General features: G+C 53.0%; 1 protein-coding gene across 2 annotated transcripts in view; it reads right to left on the reverse strand.

The window, feature by feature from the left end:
• PRKN (parkin RBR E3 ubiquitin protein ligase) overlaps positions 1-21,776 on the reverse strand; it is a 1,041,656-nt gene that overhangs the window by 9,385 nt on the left and 1,010,495 nt on the right. For both annotated transcript variants that reach the window (XM_066248240.1, XM_066248238.1), the window contains exons 10-11: positions 19,504-19,590; positions 112-229 (exon numbers count right to left, since the gene is read on the reverse strand). In XM_066248240.1, the coding sequence (XP_066104337.1) occupies positions 112-229; positions 19,504-19,590 (205 nt within the window). The remainder of the gene's footprint in view (positions 1-111; positions 230-19,503; positions 19,591-21,776) is intronic.

Raw genomic sequence — 21,776 nt, forward strand, 5'->3', positions numbered from 1 at the left:
AGCGGTGAGGCCCTCCTGGAGCTTGCGGTTGCTCTCAGCACCGCAGCCGACGCTCCCACTCCCTGGGGGGAGCCCCTCAAACCCCCCACGCTCCGGGCGGCCCGGACTCACCGTTCTTCTCCACCGGCACGCGGCAGCGAGGGCAGGGCTTGGTGGTTTTCTTGATGGTCTCCTTGGAGGACTCTTCCCACCGCGCTTGCTCCGCCGCCTTCTCGTCCACTCTGTAGACCTGGGGGAAGAGAGCGGAGAGTCGCTTCCCTGCACCAGGGTGGGAGGGCAGGTTCCTGGAGACACGGGCGCACGGGGGAACTTCTGAGAGAGGGAGGTGCCCTCAGGCAAGAAGCTCGACCCATAAACTCACTGGGCAAGTGGTGGACGGGGCTGGGCATGCGTGGAGCGCGGGCTCTCGGCGTGTGGCCCGAGTTTGCGAGCTAAGGAAAGAGTGCTCAGTGTTGTCGCGTGAGGCCCTCTCTTCTGCTGTTTTGACTAACTGGAATAAATAACCACCGATTGGGTGCTTGATTGCCAAGCAAGGTGATAGATGCTCTCAATTGCTTCTTGGTAGAGAGCTGCTTCAGCGGGGGACTAGACCCGTTTTTATTTTCCATTGAGGATTTAGACGAGGTAAACAGTGGGGCCATCTAGATGACTCCAGAGTCTTGGCTTTTAAACTTTCTTTTCCTACATCTTCTATGCTTTAAAATTAACATGAACATGCCAATCATGTTATTAACTTGTGATAACTCTTTCAAAACATCCCCAGAGTCATCATTTAGCTCGGGAACCACTGGGCGCGCAGTGCGGCACATAGACAGATGTGTTGTAGAACTAGGCACCCGCAGTCTGCATAGTTATGTGAACCCGTGTCACCCCAATAAAATCCAATTAAAAAAACTACTGAAAATAACCTAAAATATAAATTAGTCAAGAAATCGAATAACACGAAATGTGCTAATACTCTAACGTCAGTTTCAGTCGATCCCCTCGAGGACCTAAAGAATCAGTTGGGCAGACGGCAGAATTCTTCCCACGGGAGACGTCTGGGTAGTGAGAAGTCAGGTGCCAGGTTCAAGAACGCCCCTTCCTACAGAGCAGTGTCGGTGCCGGCCAAACGCAGAAATGTGTGCAACGTGAAGGACGGGGGCCCAGAGGAGCTCACACGCAGGTGGTCACACGCGGGTTCCAGCCCGTGGCGTGAGCCTTGAGGACCCCACGCTGCCTGCCCCGCCCCCTCTACCAGGTTTTCTGGATGTTGAGAGTGATTGTAAAGGCACTGAGTGACGGCACTGAGGAACCGGGACCTCCATGCGCAGTCCCCCCGCGGTAACCACAGCACAGGGCGGTGCCTTGATGAGAGCTGGAATGTGCTGAGTAGAACCCTTCATGTCAACGTTGAACCCAACTTTTTTTTTTTTTTTGTATTTTTCTGAAGTTGGAAATGGGGAGGCAGTCAGACAGACTCCCGCATGTGCCAGACCAGGATCCACCCGGCATGCCCACCAGGGGGCGGTGCTCTGCCCATCTGGGGCATCGCTCTGTTGCATCCAGAGCCATTCTAACACCCGAGGCAGAGGCCACAGAGCCATCCTCAGCACCCAGGCCAACTTTGCTCCAATGGAGCCTTGGCTGCCGGAGGGGAAGAGAGAGACAGAGAGGAAGGAGGGGGGGAGGGGTGGAGAAGCAGATGGGCGCTTCTCCTGTGTGCCCTGGCCAGGAATCGAACCCAGGACTCCTGCACGCCAGGTCGACACTCTACCACTGAGCCAACCGGCCAGGGCCTCGAACCCAACTTATCCTTTCGTGATTGAGTCCTAAATACTTCTGAAACGCTCAAGCAAATACCTGAACTTCTCCCCACGGCACAGCGTGCTATAATGGCGGTACAGCAATCAGCGTGAGCGCACACGACAGAGAGTGGATGCATCCAGGGCCAAGATCACGTGTGTGCCCTCCGTGTGTCCTCGGCGTCTGGTACCCGGCGGGCACCCCGCGCGTTTCAGCCGAGCGAATGAGTGAACGACACCCTGAGGAAGGCGCGAGCCTGACAGTCCTCTGGGACAGGACCCGTGAACCGGGAGGGGCAGGTGAGGGCACCCCGAATGGGGTCACTGCGGGTAGAACCAATGTCTTTCTGTTAGCTAGCTGTCCCATTCACTACAGGACCTCCTTTATAATGCAGAGCATGCCACACAGTCTGTGGGTCCTCTGTTAGAACAAAGCCATCAGTTTAACGGTTGGGGAGCAACCATAGGTCCCCCCCTTTCACCTGGGACAACGTAAGGACCACTGTGGCAGGGAGCCCGGTGACAAAGTTGTGGGGGATGAGAGCCGTCTTGACATTGAGTACGTCGTAAGTACACGTCTCCCAGTTCGCTCAGACCCCGTGTGGTCCGGACCCTCAGTGACACCTACTTCCTCTAACCTCAGACCCCGTGTGGTCAGACCCTCAGTGACACCTACTTCCTCTAACCTCAGACCCCGTGTGGTCCGGACCCTCAGTGACACCTACTTCCTCTGACCTCAGACCCCGTGTGGTCCAGACCAGCAGTGACGCCTACTTCCTCTAACTGGACAGTCCATGCTTTCCTGTTTTAAGGTCCCAGAGCTTGTACCTCTGCGCCCGTGGTTTCCATTGCTTCCCGGGGTGTGCAGATCAGAGTAATGTATCATTTTACTTATTAAGAAACTGATCTCAGAATGCTGCCTCTCAGCAATGTGGCACAGTGTACGTGACGTGCAGACAAGGTGGTCTCGTCTGCAACCCTTTTGGGGGAAGGACTCGCAGCTCCGAGTCCTAATGGGGAATAAACCCCGGGGGTTGGGGGGGCATTGAGAGAATCCAGAGCCTGTCCTGTCCTCAGGATGCGGAGAGGCCTGCTGAGCACACGTGAGACAAGAATGCCGAGGACAGACCCCTGTGGGGATGTCCACCCTCACAGGAGTTGCTGAGAAGCTGGCCTCTCAGTCACCCACCTGCCAGTCACCCGCCTGCCAGTCACGCGACTCTCTCCTGAGGGCGGTGCCTCTGGACCCGCCCACAGCTGCTTAGGGCCCAGGTGTTTCATAGTCACAAGGCCTTTTTTTTTTTTTTTTGGTCTTGGAGACTATATGCCTGAAGGCTACGCTGTGATGGCCCCGTACAACGGGCAGCAGGGCCGTATCGAACTTACAACACACATTTCTGCGTTCTTTCCCGATAAACTACTGGGCGTGCTGTCTCTAAAGTGTCCCCGGAACCAGCTCCCCGGCCCCGGCTGGGTTTCCCGCTGAGCCCACGACTAAGACTTCGCTGCGGGCTGACCTCAAATGGTGTTTCAGGATCGCTGTGCCACGTGCCACGTTGTGAGCTGGCACCTTGCAGGGAGCCGTGCAGAGGGAGGGGCGCGGAGCGCGGGTGGAGGAAAAACAGTAAGGAAGCTTCTGTCGTATCGGGCAGGGTGCTCTCTGGGTCGGGGTCATCGATTGGTTCACCCATCACGGAGCCTCCCTGAACGGTAGGTCCGCCATCGACTGTCTCGGCAGGAGGGGCCGCAGCTCTGAGAGGCTACAGACCCAGCCACGGCCACCCGGTCTGCAGGCGGCGGGGTGACGGTGCGCGTCCCGAGCTGCAGGCGGCGGGGTGACGGTGCGCGTCCCGGTCTGCAGGCGGCGGGGTGACGGTGCGCGTCCCGGTCTGCAGGCGGCGGGGTGACGGTGCGCGTCCCGGTCTGCAGGCGGCGGGGTGACGGTGCGCGTCCCGGTCTGCAGGCGGCGGGGTGACGGTGCGCGTCCCGGTCTGCAGGCGGCGGGGTGACGGTGCGCGTCCCGAGCTGCAGGCGGCGGGGTGACGGTGCGCGTCCCGAGCTGCAGGCGGCGGGGTGACGGTGCGCGTCCCGGTCTGCAGGCGGCGGGGTGACGGTGCGCGTCCCGAGCTGCAGGCGGCGGGGTGACGGTGCGCGTCCCGGTCTGCAGGCGGCGGGGTGACGGTGCGCGTCCTGGTCTGCAGGCGGCGGGGTGAAGGTGCGCGGCCCGAGCTGCCTGATCTGGCCCGAGCTGTCGCGACCACAGCTTGTCTCACTCTGCATGACGCGCTCCGAAGCAGATGGAAGGGCTGGAGGCCGTGGTGACGTCCTGGAGCAGTCCTGGCAGCCGGGGGCTGGGGGAAAGAAGCCTCTCTGCCTTCGCTGTCACCGCCGAGCCCCTCCCTCGTCGGGTCCCCCGCCGCCCGCCCGACGGCTTCCCTCTGGCTGCACCTGCCTGCCCGCCGCTCAGCCAACCACCCCAGCCCGGCTGGCTCTCACACCCGACCTGCCGACGTGGTTCTCACCCAGGACTCGGGCGGGGCCCCCGTCCCCAGAGCCGATGCCTCTCCGTGTCCTTCCGTCTCCGGGGGTCCCGCGGCTCCTCACTCGAGTGGGCTGCCCTCCTCTTTGGCAGCGCGCAGCCAGCGAGAGCGCCAAGAAGGCCCGCAGGACCCCTGCCCCCATCACGCTATTCTCGTCACTCCCCAGCCCCTCCCTGTTGGATCCCCGTGGAAGAGGGAGCCGCAGCCCCACAGCACTGCTCATTGTACTGTGATGAGGAGAGCACCCTCTGTCAGTTGTAAGTCAGTGGGATGAACAGGCAAAGAGCGCAGCACGGGGCCTGTGTACCTGAACGCTGAGTCTGCGTTGTCTGTGGTCCGAATCATTATTACTTTGCCATTGTTGTCGTCACCACCACCACCAGCACCACCACCATGATTATCACCATGATCATCACCATGATAGTCACCATGGTCATCGCCGTTTCTGAGAAGGCAGACCATGGGAGTTTGTATAAACTGAAAGGACTCCTGAAGGCCTGGACTGGCCTCTCAAGTCTGCTTTAAAAAACACAGGTAGTCCAAGGGCCCTCACAGAGGTTTTCAACTTGTGTCTAGGAGATGCAGTCCATACGCCTGTAAGTTAGAACAACTCAGAGTGTTCACATACGTGTCACCTATCTCGCTACAGAAAACTGATTTGTGACATCTGTTTAGCCTGTGCTCAAACAAGTCTATGCTAATTCTCAAAATAAACTTAAATCTATTTTCCAAAATAGATCAGATTGTCATTAAATCGCCAGAACATGCAGATGGCTTAATTCAGATGGGAATGTCTTCTGGTGACTCCCAGCTTCGAAGTGTTGCCTTTCCTATCCAAACAGAACGCCCGGGTAACCCTTACTTGCCACCCAGGTACTGAGAACTGCCCACACCTCTGCAGAATAGCCTACTCCGCTTCCCGAGTCACACAGCCGAGTCAGACGGGAACCTCTGCAGAACAGCCCACTGCACTTCCCGAGTCACACAGCCGAGTCAGACGGGAACCTCTGCAGAACAGCTTACTGCACTTCCCGAGTCACACAGCCGAGTCAGACGGGAACCTCTGCAGAACAGCTTACTGCACTTCCCGAGTCACACAGCCGAGTCAGACGGGAACCTCTGCAGAACAGCCCACTCCGCTTCCCGAGTCACACAGCCGAGTCAGACGGGAACCTCTGCAGAACAGCCCACTCCGCTTCCCGAGTCACACAGCCGAGTCAGACGGGAACCTCTGCAGAACAGCTTACTGCACTTCCCGAGTCACACAGCCGAGTCAGACGGGAACCTCTGCAGAACAGCCCACTCCGCTTCCCGAGTCACACAGCCGAGTCAGACGGGAACCTCTGCAGAACAGCCCACTGCACTTCCCGAGTCACACAGCCGAGTCAGACGGGAACCTCTGCAGAACAGCCCACTGCACTTCCCGAGTCACACAGCCCAGTCAGACGGGAACCTCTGCAGAACAGCCCACTGCTCTTCCCGAGTCACACAGCCGAGTCAGACGGGAACCTCTGCAGAACAGCCCACTGCACTTCCCGAGTCACACAGCCCAGTCAGACGGGAACCTCTGCAGAACAGCCCACTGCACTTCCCGAGTCACACAGCCGAGTCAGACGGGAACCTCTGCAGAACAGCCCACTGCACTTCCCGAGTCACACAGCCCAGTCAGACGGGAACCTCTGCAGAACAGCTTACTGCACTTCCCGAGTCACACAGCCCAGTCAGACGGGAACCTCTGCAGAACAGCTTACTGCACTTCCCGAGTCACACAGCCCAGTCAGACGGGAACCTCTGCAGAACAGCCCACTGCACTTCCCGAGTCACACAGCCCAGTCAGACGGGAATCTCTGCAGAACAGCCCACTGCACTTCCCGAGTCACACAGCCCAGTCAGACGGGAACCTCTGCAGAACAGCCCACTCCGCTTCCCGAGTCACACAGCCGAGTCAGACGGGACGTCCTTGCCCAGGGCTCGGGAGCCTTTTTGGCTGAGAGAGCCATTAACACCACATATTTTAAAATGTAATTCCGTGAGAGCCATACAACGACCCATGTACATTACACATTATCCAGTAAAAGTCTGGTGTTGTCCCGGAGGACAGCTGTGATTGGCTCCAGCCACTGGCAACCATGAACATGAGCAGTAGGAAATGAATGGATTGTAATACATGAGAATGTTTTATATTTTTAACATTATTGTTTTTTTTATTAAAGATTTGTCTGCGAGCCAGATGCAGCCATCAAAGAGCCACATCTGGCTTGCGAGCCATAGGTTCCTGACCCCTGTTCTAGTCCAAGGCCACTGCCTGTGAGAGGCCCGCCCCCTGCTGGTGAGTCAGGACACTGCATCACCTTTCAGGAGAAAAGATGTCAACTAAACTTGCCTTATTCTCACAATCTTGAAACTTACTATCTCTCTGGGGGAGTGTATATATATATATATATGTATATGTATATATATGAAAATATATATTATAAAATATAAATATTTATATTTAAAATATATAAATGTATAAAATATAAATACAAATATATATTTGAAAATATGTATATATTGTAAAATTATAAATATATGTAAAAATATTTATGTTTAATTATATAAATATATGTAATATATGTAAATAATATATTATAAATATATATTGTAATAATATATTATAAATATACATAATGTAATATAGATATATAATATGTAATATATGTAAAATAGTAAACATATAACAGGTAATATATATGTAAATGTATTAACATATATAAATATATGTTAATACATGTTAATATATTATATATTCATAAATATATACATTTCTATATTTACATATATACTTCCCTCCCAGGCCGTGGTTTGGAAGAATATTTTTGAGGACAGCACAGTGAGGACTCCTGTTACCAGCGCAGAGTGTATGGACCACACTGTCTCTCACCTGCCTCACAGAAGGGAAAGGAAAAGAAATGCTGTCTCTTCTCTCTTCGCCCACCCTGAGATGGATGGCAACATGGAAGCATATACATATTAAGAAGCAAGATTACTGATAGGCGTCATCTACCGGGAATTTTAAAGTGCTTCGTGTTTGACCGTTATCATAAATTCCTGAACAGGGGAAGCCAGCACTTGATCCGGGAAAGGAAGATGAGCTGACTTGTATTTCCAGTAACAGAGATCTCTAGGTCACGGCTCACTAAAATCAATACAGGGGAGGTGCAGGAGAACTATACAGATTAACCAAACTCAGCAAAGTTAGGGTGGGGTGCTGCTGCCACCGGTCTACCCGACTTGGAACTCGGCTGACCAGAGAGGCAGGCCGACCACAAGGAGCCCCCGGACATAGACGGTTCCTGCAAAGGTGGATTAGTCGCTACTCACCCACACCTGCCTGCTTTATGGTAAAGGGAGGGCAGGCCATGAAATAGTCCTTGTAGAGGTTAAAGTTAACCCCAACATTTTTTCATTCTCAATGCCCGCATACCAGTAATTTTCCATAGAAACTACAAACAGATATATAAGCTCAACCTCTCTAAACAGCTGGCTCTCTCTTCCTTCTCCAGTGAGGAGAGCCCACTACTCTGTCTGTGGAGTGGCCACTCCGTCTCCCTGCTTCACTAATAAACTCTCTTTCACTTTGAATGTGATGCCGGCTTGTGTCTGAATTCTTTCCTGCACGAAGTGAAGAACCCACAGCGAGTCACGGACCTTTGGATCCCAGGCCCCCGGAACACCTACATCAAGACTGTCACGACAGATAGGACTTTGAGCCTGGGAGCATCGTTCGTGTAAAGAGGAAGCCACAGCAGAGAACAAAGCTCGTCCTTTGTGTACAGTGAGCCATTCTGGTACAAAGCAGAGTACTGTGTTTGCTGGAACCGGCACAGGGACCCACTCACTCAACAAACACGGGGGGGGGCGCTGCCTGAGACCCGCAGGCCTGCTCCAGGGACGAGGGACACGTCAGAAAACAGAAGATGACAAACAAACAAGCAAAAAGCACCTGGCCTGTGGTGCGGCTGTGGCAGCAGAACGGTGGTCCTCAGACCGTGGCGTGTGTTAGTGTCACCTGCAGGTCCTGTTCAAACACAAACTGCCGCAGACCCCCCGCCGGCCCCTGCCGAGTTTCAGAACCAGCAGGTGTGGGGTCGGGCCCAGGAGGTTGTGATTTAACCCATTTCCAGGTGACAAGCATGCATCTAGTCTGTGGGTGGCCCTTTGAGAAGCCGTCTGTGCATACCGGCCGACACAGTAGGACCCGCTCCGTGTGTGTGTGTGTGTGTGTGAGTGTGTGTGTGTGAGTGTGTGTGAGAGTGTGTGTGAGTGTGTGTGTGTGAGTGTGTGTGTGAGTGTGTGTGTGTGTGTGAGTGTGTGTGTGTGAGTGTGTGTGAGTGTGTGTGTGAGTGTGTGTGTGTGTGAGTGTGTGAGTGTGTGTGTGTGAGTGTGTGTGAGTGTGTGTGTGAGTGTGTGTGAGTGTGTGTGTGTGTGAGTGTGTGTGAGTGTGTGTGTGTGAGAGTGTGTGAGTGTGTGTGTGAGTGTGTGAGTGTGTGTGAGTGTGTGTGCGTGTGAGTGTGTGTGTGTGTGAGTGTGTGTGTGTGAGTGTGTGTGAGTGTGTGTGTGGTGAGTGTGTGTGTGAGTGTGTGAGTGTGTGTGAGAGTGTGTGAGTGTGTGTGTGAGTGTGTGTGTGAGTGTGTGTGTGAGTGTGAGTGTGTGTGTGAGTGTGTGTGTGTGTGAGTGTGTGAGTGTGTGTGTGAGTGTGTGTGTGAGTGTGTGAGTGTGTGAGTGTGTGTGAGTGTGTGTGTGTGTGTGTGAGTGTGTGTGAGAGTGTGTGAGTGTGTGTGTGTGAATGTGTGTGTGTGAGTGTGTGTGTGTGTGAGTGTGTGTGAGAGTGTGTGAGTGTGTGTGTGAGTGTGTGTGAGTGTGTGTGTGAGTGTGTGTGTGAGTGTGTGAGTGTGTGTGAGAGTGTGTGAGTGTGTGTGAGTGCGTGTGAGTGTGTGTGTGTGTGAGTGTGTGAGTGAGTGTGTGTGTGTGTGAGTGCGTGTGAGTGTGTGTGTGTGAGTGTGTGTGTGTGAGTGTGTGTGTGTGTGAGTGTGTGAGTGTGTGAGTGTGTGAGTGTGTGTGTGAGTATGTGTGTGTGTGTGTGTGTTCTAGCACAGGCTGTCTAGTCCGCAGCTGATGTCACCCCGTGGGAAGTGTGCACATTGGGCTGAGGATGAATGAGGACTGTGCATGTCAGGTCCTAAGCCTTACTTCATTAAATCTTCTTCATGTTGGCCCTGGCCCGTTGGCTCAGTGGTAGAGCGTCGGCCCAGCGTGTGGAAGTCCCAGGTTCAATTCCCGGCCAGGGCACACAGGAGAAGCGCCCATTTGCTTCTTCCCCCTTCCCCCTCTCCTTCCTCTCTCTCTCTCTCTTCCTCTCCCACAGACAAGGCTCCATTGGAGCAAAATTGGCCCGGGCTCTGAGGACGCTTCCATGGCCTCCACCTCAGGCACTAGAATGACTCCCATTGCAACAGAGCAATGCCCCAGATGGGCAGAGCATCGCCTCTGGTGGGCGTGCGGGTGGATCCTGGTTGGGTGCATGCGGGAGTCTGTCTCTCTGATTCCCTGCTTCTCACTTCAGAAAAATACAAAAAAGAAAAAGAAATCTTCATGTCCTCATCACATGTTGCAGGCGAGGAAAGGTGGCTTTGAGAGGTGACATCATTCATTTAGTGACCATACAGCTAGTGAGAGAGCCTATAGGATATACCTATGCATATATAAACTATATAGATGTATAGAAGAAATTGGCTCAAGTTCACATCTGTGAGGCAGGCCAGCAGGCTGGAAACCCGGGCCAAGTTTCCATGCTACGACCCAGAGGCAGGATTCCTTCTTAGCCGGGAAACCTCAGTCTTTGCTCTTGAGGACTTCAACTGCTCGGATGAGGCCCACCCACATCATAGCAATCTTGCTAAGTCAACGTCTTCAAAATCTCTGCACAGCAACGCCTGGGCCAGTGTTTGCCAAGACCACCGAGCAACGGAGCCTGGCCAGGCTGACACCAAACGTGCCCAGTGCAGGTGGTCAGTCACGTGGAAGCCCGTTTTCAAGACCAGCTCTGTTTGCCTTCCAAACCTCTCTGGCTAGCCTCGGGCTCCTCACAGAGGGAGGCAGGGCAGGTGAGAGACGCACAGTCATTTCTTGCTGAGAGGAGGAAGTGTGACCTTGGGGAACAGTCATTAGCTTAGCGCTTACCCTCAGCTCGCATCCGGCAGCCTGTCTGTCGGATAAAATTGACTGAATAGAGCGGGTGGCCCATTTCCCCGCAGGTGGCCCACCAGCCTTCCCGTCGATGACAGTGTGCCCACCCTCCGCCCCAACTGCCGTCAGCCAGTGACTGAAGGATCTACAGCAGCCGGGACCTGGCTCGTCTCTGCTCAGAAAAGCGGGTCCTCTGGGAACAGTGCTCTGATGCTCCTGTTGTCATTTGAAAGTGACAACAGCACTCCTTTACTCCCCCAGGGGCCACTTCACGTCCTGGCCACCGTTTCTGGAAGACTATGTGATCTGCCTTTAGGGTTTGGCGCCCTCTGGTGAAGAAGAGGCGGCCAGCAGCTGTGTCCCACTTCCTGCTCCAAGCGGAGAGGCAGGGACTCCGCAGGGACTTGTCCCTGGGCGGAGAGAAGCCGTCTCCGGGCGTGTGCGTGTGCGTGTGTGCGTGTACGCGTGTGAACACTCATTCATCTTGCAGTGCGGTCTTTCATTTTCCCTCCCTATCATGCTTGCTATTTTTAGCACTCAGCCTTTTAAAGAGCCAAGCCCCAAAGTTTTAGCATTTTGCAGTACTCAACAACCTATCAAATGCTTCACATACGTTCTAGTTTCAGGATTCACAGCTCAGTGGAGCTTACTGCCCCCTTGTGGCGGGTGAGGGAAATGCAGTCAGTCTCAGAGCGACTCGGTGGGAGTGAGGGAGTCATTACCAGTCCTCTGGGCCCCGCCAGCGCCGTTTCTGCCCCCCCAGAGCCGGCCTGCCACGCACGCGAAGTGCTCTGGAACGGCCCCACAGAGGCCTGGCCTGGTCCTCAGCACTTAGCTCCTTTCCCGTGGCTGACAGGCGGGGGGTGCACCGTAGTCACTGCAGGTGCATCGTGGTGCACTGCCTGCACATCCGCTATGCTGCGTGTCCGCTGTGAGGGGTCTAGGCGAAGTGGCATCAATAATGCGGCTTTACTCAAACCAACGAGTGATTCAGGAGCTACACTCCCCAACACCCGAGCACCGGGCCCTCTGGGGATGGTAAACCTGACCCTGCTCCAAGGCTGGGGCCGCACTTGTGTGCGACGGCAGCAAGTGGCCGAGAGGCCCAGCGGCAGGCGTGCCTGGGGCCAGACTCCCGAGCCCGGCTGTTGCCTGCTCCTCCAGCAGGGGGGTGCGTGTCTCCCAGCCCCTCCCTGGGAGGCAGAGGTGGGGTGGGCATCACAGACAAAGTGCCATCAGCTCGAGATGAGTCTCGCCTGCCATCCGCTCCAGCCTGGGCGTCCCGGCTCAGGCGGTGTTGGCCGCCGCTCCTCCGCCCGCTGAACACCGCTGCCGAGACAGCCGGAGGGAACTTGTCATCTGTCCCTGAAGACACCGCTTTGGTTCCTGTGTTTCTCTTCCACTGAGCGGCACCACCATCCGCTGAGTTAGAAATTCAGGTTCGACCTGAACTCTTCATGTCACTCATCCTGCCTTCTGATCGTTGCCAAGGCCCACGGCGCCTGCCCGAAACCCACCACCTCTCTGCCTCCCCTGAGCTCGTTGGCACCCCGATGTGTCACGTCTGGGCTCTGTGGCACCCGGCCCCACCTGCCTTGGCACCGAGGAGCCGGTCTCCCCAGCTGCTGGGAATTCTGGCTGCTGGTGGAGCTCCACTGATACGCTGTCCAGGACTGTCAGAGACTCCCAGCCCCTCGGGGCAGTGAGGACGACCCACGTCCAGTGACCAGTGGATGCATGCTAACGGCCAGCCTGGGGCCCCCACGCTTCAAGGGGAGACCACCCCCGAGGGCCATCTCCGCCCCCAGACCCCCGCCCCACCTCCCACTGCCCCTGCATCTCGGTTCAGCTCCCTCTGCTCAACCCCACGCCCTTCTCTTCCTGAGCTGTTGTTCCTGAGAGCGCTTCCCGAGACACCTCCTGCGTGCAGGGCTCGGAGGCTGTTTCCCTGCAGACCCGACCTGGGACTGTCTGCACCAGGCGTGGCTCTAGGGCGCAAACTCTTCAATGGGGGGTGGAGTCGGAGACCCGCCCGCTGGTTGACAGAGAACAGGCCAGTGCTGGTGGGAGACAAGCACCAGAAGAAGCCTTGGGAGGGCTCCAGAGCTGCGAGGGACTGGGGCTGCTGGGCAGTCTTGTCTCTAGGGCCATGCCAAGGCAGACCCCCATGGCGCCCGAGGTGTCTGAGGTGGGGAAAGACGTCACAGAGTTCGTGGGAAAGCCGGTAAGAGAGCCACAGTGGTGATGTCTAGGGTTCTCCCGCTGAGAGTCCTGCACCATCTAGAAGGAGGCTGTGGCCCCAAGCCCGCAGTGTGGGGGCACCAGCAGCAGTTATCTGTAAGATGGAGGTGGTGCGAGCAGAGCCACCAGGCAGGAGTTAGCAGCACGGGCAGGTGGCACAGACCTCTGCCATCCACTGCGGTGCCACCATGCCTCTCTCTTGGCTCATAACTCTGGTGCCATGGTGGCTGTGCTGGCAGGGCGGGGAGGGGAATGTTCTTGACGGTCAAAGCTTGGCCCACAATGGAGTTTGCTCAGCATGAGTCTAGCCCGTTTGGGCTGCTGTATGTAACACAATGCCGCAGATGGGTGGCTTACAAACAACAGAAGGGCTGTTTCCACACTTCCGGAGGCTGGTCAGTCCAAGATCAGGGGACCAAAATAATAAAGACTCCAACGTTCATTTTTATTTATTTATTTTTTACAGAGACAGAGTGAGTCAGAGAGAGGGATAGACAGGGACAGACAGACAGGAACAAAGAGAGATGAGAAGCATCAATCATTAGCTTTTCATTGCGCGTTGCAACACCTTAGTTGTTCATTGATTGCTTTCTCATACGTGCCTTGACCACGAGCCTTCAGCAGACCGAGCAACCCCTTGCTGGAGCCAGCAACCTTGGGTTCAAGCTGGTGGGCTTTTGCTCAAATCAGATGAGCCCACGCTCAAGCTGGCAACCTCGGGGTCTCGAACCTGGGTCCTCTGCATCCCAGTCCAACACTCTATCCACTGCGCCACCGCCTGGTCAGGCTCCAACGTTCATTTTTAAAAAGATTTTTTTTTCTTTGTCTTTAACTTTCACAATAGAATTATAAGGTGCCTCAGAATGAGTCTCTTTGGATTTATCCTTTTTGGTATATTTTGGGCTTCTTGGATCTAGATATCTGTTTCTTTCTCCAGGTTAGGGAAGTTTTCAGTCACTATTAGAATAGCTTTTGTTCCTTTAACTCTCTCTTCTCCTTCCTGGACTTCTGTAATGCATATATTAGTTTATTTCATGGTGTCCCTAGATTATCTTTACTCTTTTTCAATGTGTTTCCTTTTTGCTTCTTGGATTGGATGAATTCCACTGCTCTGTCTTTGAGGTCACAGATCTTTTCTTCTGCCAGATGTCCTCTGCTGTTGAATCATAACTTTTTTTGTTGTTGTTCAGTGACTGTATTCTTCCGCTCTGTGATTTCTGTTTGGTACTTTTATATACTTTCTATCTCTTTGTTGAAATTAACCCTTTGTTCCTGCATTGCTCTCCTGAACTTGGTGAGTATATTTATGACTTTTATTTTGAATTCTGTCAGGTAAATAATTTAGTTTAATTTCACCAAGATCTCTTTCTGGAGATTCATCTAGTTCTTTCGTTTGGAACATATCCTAATTCTCCAGTTTCTTGGCTCTCTGTGTTGGTTTCTGTGCATTAGATAATACAGCCACCTCTCTCAGTTTTAACAGAAGGGTCGGGACTAAGCTACTAGCTCTCTCTCAAACTTTTATGATTGTTCAAGCCTCCTTCTTTGTTCTCAGTGGCTCCCGGTGGTTGAGAGTGTGCCATGACCTATCAGGGTCCCACAGGGGAGGATTGCCTCCAGGCTGTAGATGCAAGCGGATTAGAAGCTGGACCTGCAGGCAGAAGCTGAGAAGGTATGTAGTTTGGTCCCTTCCAGGGAGCATCTGGGAGATGGGCATGCTTCCTCTCTGCTTGGTTTGGGTGTATAGCTGTGTGTGTGTGTGTGGGGGGGGGTGGCGGCAGCCCTGCATCCATTAAGAACTATTTCCTTGTTTGCTCCAGCCCCCTGGGACTCATGGCTTCCCTGATCTTGGGGGAGGGGGGAATAGATTTTTGTCTGCCCCCCTGTGCCACGCCCTGTGAGGACAGCTGTGGTGAGTGCTGTGTCTCTTTGTTTGCTGTAGTCCTGTGGGTCTTAGGGACATATAAGTTCTCTTGGTTTTTCAGAGGCAGGTATTTCAAAAGCCAGTCCCTCTGGTGGGTGTCTTGACCTTTGGGGCACTGGATGCAGGGTCCAGACCCTTTACTCCTCCAGGGGGAGCTGGGGGACAACAGCTTCCTTCCAAGTGTACGGTGCAGCGCTGGGGGTGGGGTTTACGGAGGGCGGGTGACTCAGCCCTTCCTCCCTGTGTCAATGTGGGTATTTTCTCAACCACCCAACGTGCTGAAGTCACTCGTGATTTCTTTCAGAGGGAGTACTCTGTGTGTGACAGTCCGTTCAGCATGTCTGCAGGAAGAATAAAGCCTCCTATGTCCTCACCTTGATCTATTCCTCTCCAGACAGCTTCATGGAGAGGAAGAAGAAGATACAGAGATGAAGGAGAGAGCTGGCATTCATTTGGCAAACACTTAACGAGTACCTACTATGTGGTTGGCACTGGGGAGTTATAACTACCAAACAGGTACAAACCTTGCATCAAAAAGCTCAGACTTTTAGCGCAGAGACAGGGAAACATTTTGGTGTGTCGAGTGCATATTGGAAGTGTAGACAGCTGTCTGAGAGTTTAGAGAAGGTGGTGGGGCAGGCTAACAGCTTCGTGGAGGAGGTGACATTATCTGGGTCTTGAAGGTTGAGTAGGAGCTTGGCAGGCAGGAATGGGTACACTCCCCTTGGGCACTGTCAACTTATTAACAAGAGAGAGCAGTCACTGTTCCCAAGCTACCTACCTTGGTCAGGCACAGCCACTAAAACCCAGTTTCCTTTGTGGCTTTGTGCAGCGCCATTAAAAACCTGGAAGGCTCAGTCTGCCCTTCCTGTTGAACAGGGAGAGTAAGAGCAACGACTTAAGAGCCTCTGGGAGAAGGAATCCATTTGTGTGGTTTGCAAGAGCAAATGTCTACTGATGAGAGAGCCTCCAGAGGGCACATGGGGAAGGGAATGGAACACGGGGAGAACAGCCGGCACTAAAAAGAGGAAGCCGGGGCCCTGGACCCTCATTAGCCTGAGGCAGATTGATCTTCTGTCCCCGATCTCCCAACTCCAGGCAGTTTCTGCGTAAAGCTTTTCAGTGTTTAAGAAACAATTTATTTATTTATTTTTAATTAATCAATCAATTAATTATTTATTTTAGGGGGTATTTTTTTGAAGTGAGAAGCAGAGAGGGAGACAGACTCCCGCATGCGCCTGACTGGGATCCACCTGGCATGCCCACCAGGGGGCGATGCTCTGCCCATCTGGGGTGTTGCTCTGTTGCAACCAGAGCCATTCTAGCACCTGAGGCAGAGGCCATGGAACCATCCTCAGTGCCTGGGCCAACTTTGCTCCAATGGAGCCTTGGCTGAGGGAGGGGAAGAGAGAGAGACAGAGAGGAAGGAGAGGGGGAGGGTGGAGAAGCTTCTCCTGTGTGCCCTGGCCAGGAATCGAATCTGGGACTTCCATACACTGGGCCAACGCTCTACCACGGAGCCAACTGGCCAGGGCCTAAGAACCGATTTAAAACCAATTTTTAGTTTGCTTTTTTTTTTTTTTTAAATATTGTATTAGTTAAAAAAAAATGCCTTAAGTTTAGAGTCAAAGAGTGTAAGTGACAGGAAAAGGCTGACGGGCACCTGGAGACAGGGGGCTCACCTGGCAGATAAGGTAACAGCAAAGACCAGAGCTGCTCGGCTTTGGGGAGCACAGGAAGAGCAGTCACAAACGCTAAAATAAAACACCGTTCAGAGTGAATTGCATTGAAAGGAAATGTGAAGAGGGCTGATGAGGGTATTTTGCTAGTATCACAAAATTCAGCTATGAGGCTGCAACCCAAGCTGTCAGTTTCGGGGTGGGAGGGGGGTCGCTGCGATTAGATGTTCATCGTCGGACGTGTGGCGTGCCGTCCTTGGGCACTCACATCGATGGGGCCACACAGGTCACCCACCTAGAGACGGCTGCCGCTTGAGAGGAGTGGAGAGAATGGGAAGCAAAATGGCCTCATTAAAGTACAAACTCTTCCTTCTCTCGCCAAATGGAACTGGGTCTTTCAGTTTGGTGATGAACTGGCCTGTCTGGTCTCGTCTCGCTCCGTGTCTGAGAGGAGCGGCAGCTGAAATAAGGACACCCTGGAGACCTGGTAGATTAGCTCAGAGAGAATATACTGTGCTCTGCACTCCCCCCTCTTCTTCGCTGCTCCTGGAAGGCTGTGCCCCATGGGCTGTGTCCCGGGGGTCCCTTGCGGCTGGCAGTCAGCTGGGTGCGGCCAGTGGGAGACATCGGCAAGATCAGAGGGTGGGAGAGAGGAGTCATATGTCCGTCCTCCTTCCTTCCTGCTCTGTCCCCTTTCCGGTGACACTGGATCGTCTGCGGCTGCCCTCCCACCTGCGGGCCACGTCCCCACGGCTCCGGCTAACAGGGTCAGTCCCCACGTGACACCACGAGGCCTAGGTCAGTCACGGCTCCCCACTGGACTCTGATGAGGCCCTCCACCTCGAGTTTGGGAGCCTAGCCCACCACTGGGGGCCACCCTGACGCCTTTGGCAGGTCGTTGCCTCTGTTCTCAGGCAGCAGTGGCCAGAAGACCTTTTCAGTTGTTGGGTGACTTGGCTTTGTTTTCAAACGAGAGGCGTACGAGGCTGGCCAGTGACCAGAGCTAGCGGCAGGAAGGAGCCTCACGTCAGGGAGGTCTTGTCGTAGGGACAGCTCTTCACGGACTCCTCCTTGGTGAGCCGTATCCTGAATTGACTATCCCTCCTCTGAATTCCCGTCCTGTTGACTGGCTGCGCAACCCTGCGGCACCTAATACGGTCAGATAAACTTCATGAGATCGGGGACTTTATTCCCAGAGCCTACAACAAACTTAGCCGAGCAGAGAGGTTTAGTAAATACGCCTTGAACGAATGAAAGAGTCTTCTTCTCTACAGATGCCACCATCGCTCGACAAACACCTATTACATGCCTCTGTACCGGAGGCTGTCTTGGGCCTGACCATGCAGAGATGGACGGATGGACAGAACTGTCTCGATGAAGAAGATTCTTGCCTGTGTACCTTCGTCCATGCAGCACCTTCTGCTGGAATGTTCTTTATCATCTCGAGTTCACTGTCCCCTTGACAAACGGGCTCACCCTCCGTGACGTTTCCAGGGAAGCATTCTGCAGATCTATCAGCTTCTAAACTTGGTTTAGCATATTACTATCATTGTTTATGTCCTGTAAGTCCCCTCTGTGGCTCTTCTATGAGCCTCTGAAGAGAAATATACTCGTCTGCCCTTTTTCCCCCAGCAGTATACAAACACTCAATTTAATGTCCGCTAACTGATGGTGTCTGCAGACACTGGCCCCTTGGTACTTGGTTGTATATGCTTAAGCCAGCTCTAACTTCCTCCCATTTTCCCCAGTTGAACATTAAGGCTTTCATGGCTTCAAAAATATATATATATTGGGCTGCCTCAATCTTGAATTACAAGGTTGGCTGGTTCCTCTTGAAGGGAGAGAGTGAAGGAGATTGCTGGGTGGGTAGGCGCCTTGACAACTTTATGTTAAGCAACGCTATTCTTTTCCTTACAGCTGCTGTTTCAGAATGTACAGATGCTGGGGTATCACTTTTTGGAAGCCTTTGTCCACATCTATGATCATGAAAGCATGTGGATGTAAGTTGTAAGATCAACTCTATTTCTAGAGCCTTAGGCTTTATGGTCTGGGCTATAGTGATCAGAGGCGGCAGGAAGCAGGAGGAGAATTGGTGGTCTCAGGATTATTATTATGTCTGACATCGGTGCCCAGCGAGCTCCCATTTGAATGCTCCTGGGCTAAAAAATAAAATCAATAGAAAGAGCCTTCGCTGCCTCTCTGCTACAGGAACGGCAGTCCGGTCCTCAACACCCCCATGTGCTCACGGCCCACTTTTTAGGAGCTGGTGAGAAGACCCCAGTCCACGAATTCTGTTTCTTTAATCAGGCTAACACAGATAAACACACCCACAGAATCCTTACAGGGAGAGACTTGCTAATGCCCCAACTTTGCAGCGCTCAGATGTTTAAAATTCTCTCCCATAAAACTAAAATGTTCTGGAATTCCTGGGTTGATTTATGAGGTTCTTGTCAATAAAATGACTAAAGAATTTATCGGGGTGGATTTGGTGTTTAAACCCTTTTAACATCTATATATCAGGAGGGAAGGAATGAGCGAATTCATCAGCGGTGCTGGAGGTTTTATTCTTTTCCCCTAAGGCTCGGTTGATCATAATTAATAAATAAAAGAAAATGGATTTGTGTTCCCCTAAGTCTGATAAAGCCCGTTGGAGAGCGAGGCTCAGTAAACAACGTTCTTTACCTAATCAAGACTGAAATACGATCTTGCACCATTTCATGCTATTGCTAAACAACGATGTCCCTGCATCATATAATACTTCTTCATTGCATCCATCTAGCTGATTTGGCCAAAGATTCTAAGTAAAGACACTCTTGCTAAAAAAATAAATATGGGGTTAGCTTTGATATCTCTGACTGAGAGGTCATTAAACTGTATCCCCTCTCCTCTCGAGACCCCTCTGACCCAGTCGCCCAGTACTCCTCGTCCGTAGATCTCTGGGAAACACGACCATGGAAGTACCCCCACGGGGCGCAGGGGCCACAGCCCCATTTCCATAGCGGCAGGCTGCCACTCTTGTTGATTCTGCAGAGTGGACTCCTCAGGGACCTTCAGGAAAGAGCTCCTGCCTCCCGCCCACACGCCGAGCTTGGAGGGGGCCCCTTCACCTGAGTGGCTGCTCCGAAGGCGGAGGCGGAGGGGCCGCTGCAGTCACCGTCGTGGGGGGCCTCCTTGCAGTCCCGGCAGAACTCGAGCTGCGGAAGAACACAGGGGAGTCAGAGCCCGCGGCCAGACCACGCCTCCCTCTCCTGGGCTCAGTACATGCATGCCTCCGGCCAGACCACGCCTCCCTCTCCCGGGCTCAGTGCATGCATGCCTCCGGCCAGACCACGCCTCCCTCTCCCGGGCTCAGTGCATGCATGCCTCCGGCCAGACCACGCCTCCCTCTCCCGGGCTCAGTACATGCATGCCTCCGGCCAGACCACGCCTCCCTCTCCCGGGCTCAGTACATGCATGCCTCCGGCCAGACCACGCCTCCCTCTCCCGGGCTCAGTGCATGCATGCCTCCGGCCAGACCACGCCTCCCTCTCCCGGGCTCAGTGCATGCATGCCTCCGGCCAGACCACGCCTCCCTCTCCTGGGCTCAGTGCATGCATGCCTCCGGCCAGACCACGCCTCCCTCTCCAGAGCTCAGTGCATGCATGCCTCCGACGGGAGCTGTGGTTTCTGTGCCGAGGTACTTTGTGCAAAGAGAGAGAAAGGTACGTTTAGATGGGACTGTTCACTCATTGCTAAGAGTGAACGTTCCAAGTACTGCAGTCGGGTTTTGCCAATGAAGTGGCATTTCCTTTGCTCAAGGCGTTTCTTGTGCAGTAGGAGAGCCGATAACGCATATAAACACCCATGGCAAAGTGTTATTGGGGTTAGAAGACGAGAAAAACAGTTTCATTCCACAATTCCACATCTGATATTTGTTCACACACGTAGGGTTTTATATGTTCATGTTTGCGGACTTAGTTTTGAACTGAAAGCCTCTTACGGAACGGAGAAATGCGCTGTTAAGGGCGGAATCGTATCCCTCACAGATTCAAACGTTGAAGCCTTTTTTTTTTCCTCCCTCAGAGTAGAAAATGTTATTTTTTTTGAGGTAGAGCTGACACGTAACATGATATGAGCTTCAGGGATACAACATAACAGGTCAGTATTTGCAGATGCTACAAAAGGATCTTCATGATGTCTAATGAACCTGTCACCATATTTAGTTATAGATTTTTTTTTCTTGTGATGAGAACTTTTAAGATCTACTGTCATAGCTGATTTCAAAGACACAATGTAGTGGTAGCGCCTATGGTCAGCATGCTGTACACAACACCCCCATGACTTACTCCTGGTATAACTGGAAGTTTGTACCTTTTGACTCTTTCCACCCATTTTGCCCACCTACCACCCTCCACCTCTGCCAACCAACAGTCTTCTTTGTGTCCGTGAGCCTGGTTTCTGTTTGTTCTTAGATTCCTCATATACGTAAGATCGTGTGGTATTTTTGTCTTTCTCTGTCTGACATTTTCACTGAGCATAACACCCTCAAGGTCCACCCATGTTGTCACCAATGGCAAGATTTTGTTCTTTTTTATGGCTGAGTAATATTCCATGACGCATGTCACATTTTCTTTATCCAGCCATCCACTGGTGGACACTTAGGTTGTTTCTATATTGTGGCTGGGGCGAATAACACTGCCGTGTACATGGGAGTGTGTGCGTGTGTGTGTGTGTGTGTGTGTGTGTGTGTGTGTATATGTAGTGTTTCTGGTTTCTTCAGATAAATAATACTCAGAAGTGGAATTGCTGCGTCCTATGGTAGCTCTACTCTTAATTTCTTGAGAAACCTCCATAACACTTTCCATAGTGGCTGTACCAATTTACATTGTCACCAGCAAGGCGCAAGGGTTCCCTTCTCTTCACATCCTCACCAACACTGGTTCTTTTGTGTCTTTTTGATAATAGCCATTCTAACAGATGTGAAGTGACAGCTCGTGGTGGCTTTAATTTGCATTTCTCTGGTGATTGGTGATGTTGAGTATCTTTTCATGTTCCTTTCCGGGTAGGAACAACCCAGTTCTGCCCTTCTGTGTTTCTCTCCTGTGAGTCTCCTTTCGTCATTTGAGCATTTCATATCGGATACTCTTGGCCACCCAGTGTGCGGGGTTCTCCCCTACAACTACAAGCAAGTCTCTGACACCAGCTGGTTTCCTATAATTTAACCGAACTCGAACACTGTCTACCCAGAGACAGCACCAGATCTCGCATGGAAGAGCTCACTCCACAAGACAGCTCCCCCCACCCCCCTCTGCGACGCCAGCTGCAAACGCTGGTCACCTGGACTTCCGAGGGACCAGCCATAGATCGGGTATTCCAAAGACCCCCCCCCCCCCCGCTCTAG

The sequence above is a fragment of the Saccopteryx bilineata genome, chromosome 12 (genome assembly GCF_036850765.1).
Source record: "Saccopteryx bilineata isolate mSacBil1 chromosome 12, mSacBil1_pri_phased_curated, whole genome shotgun sequence".
Taxonomy (NCBI): domain Eukaryota; kingdom Metazoa; phylum Chordata; class Mammalia; order Chiroptera; family Emballonuridae; genus Saccopteryx; species Saccopteryx bilineata.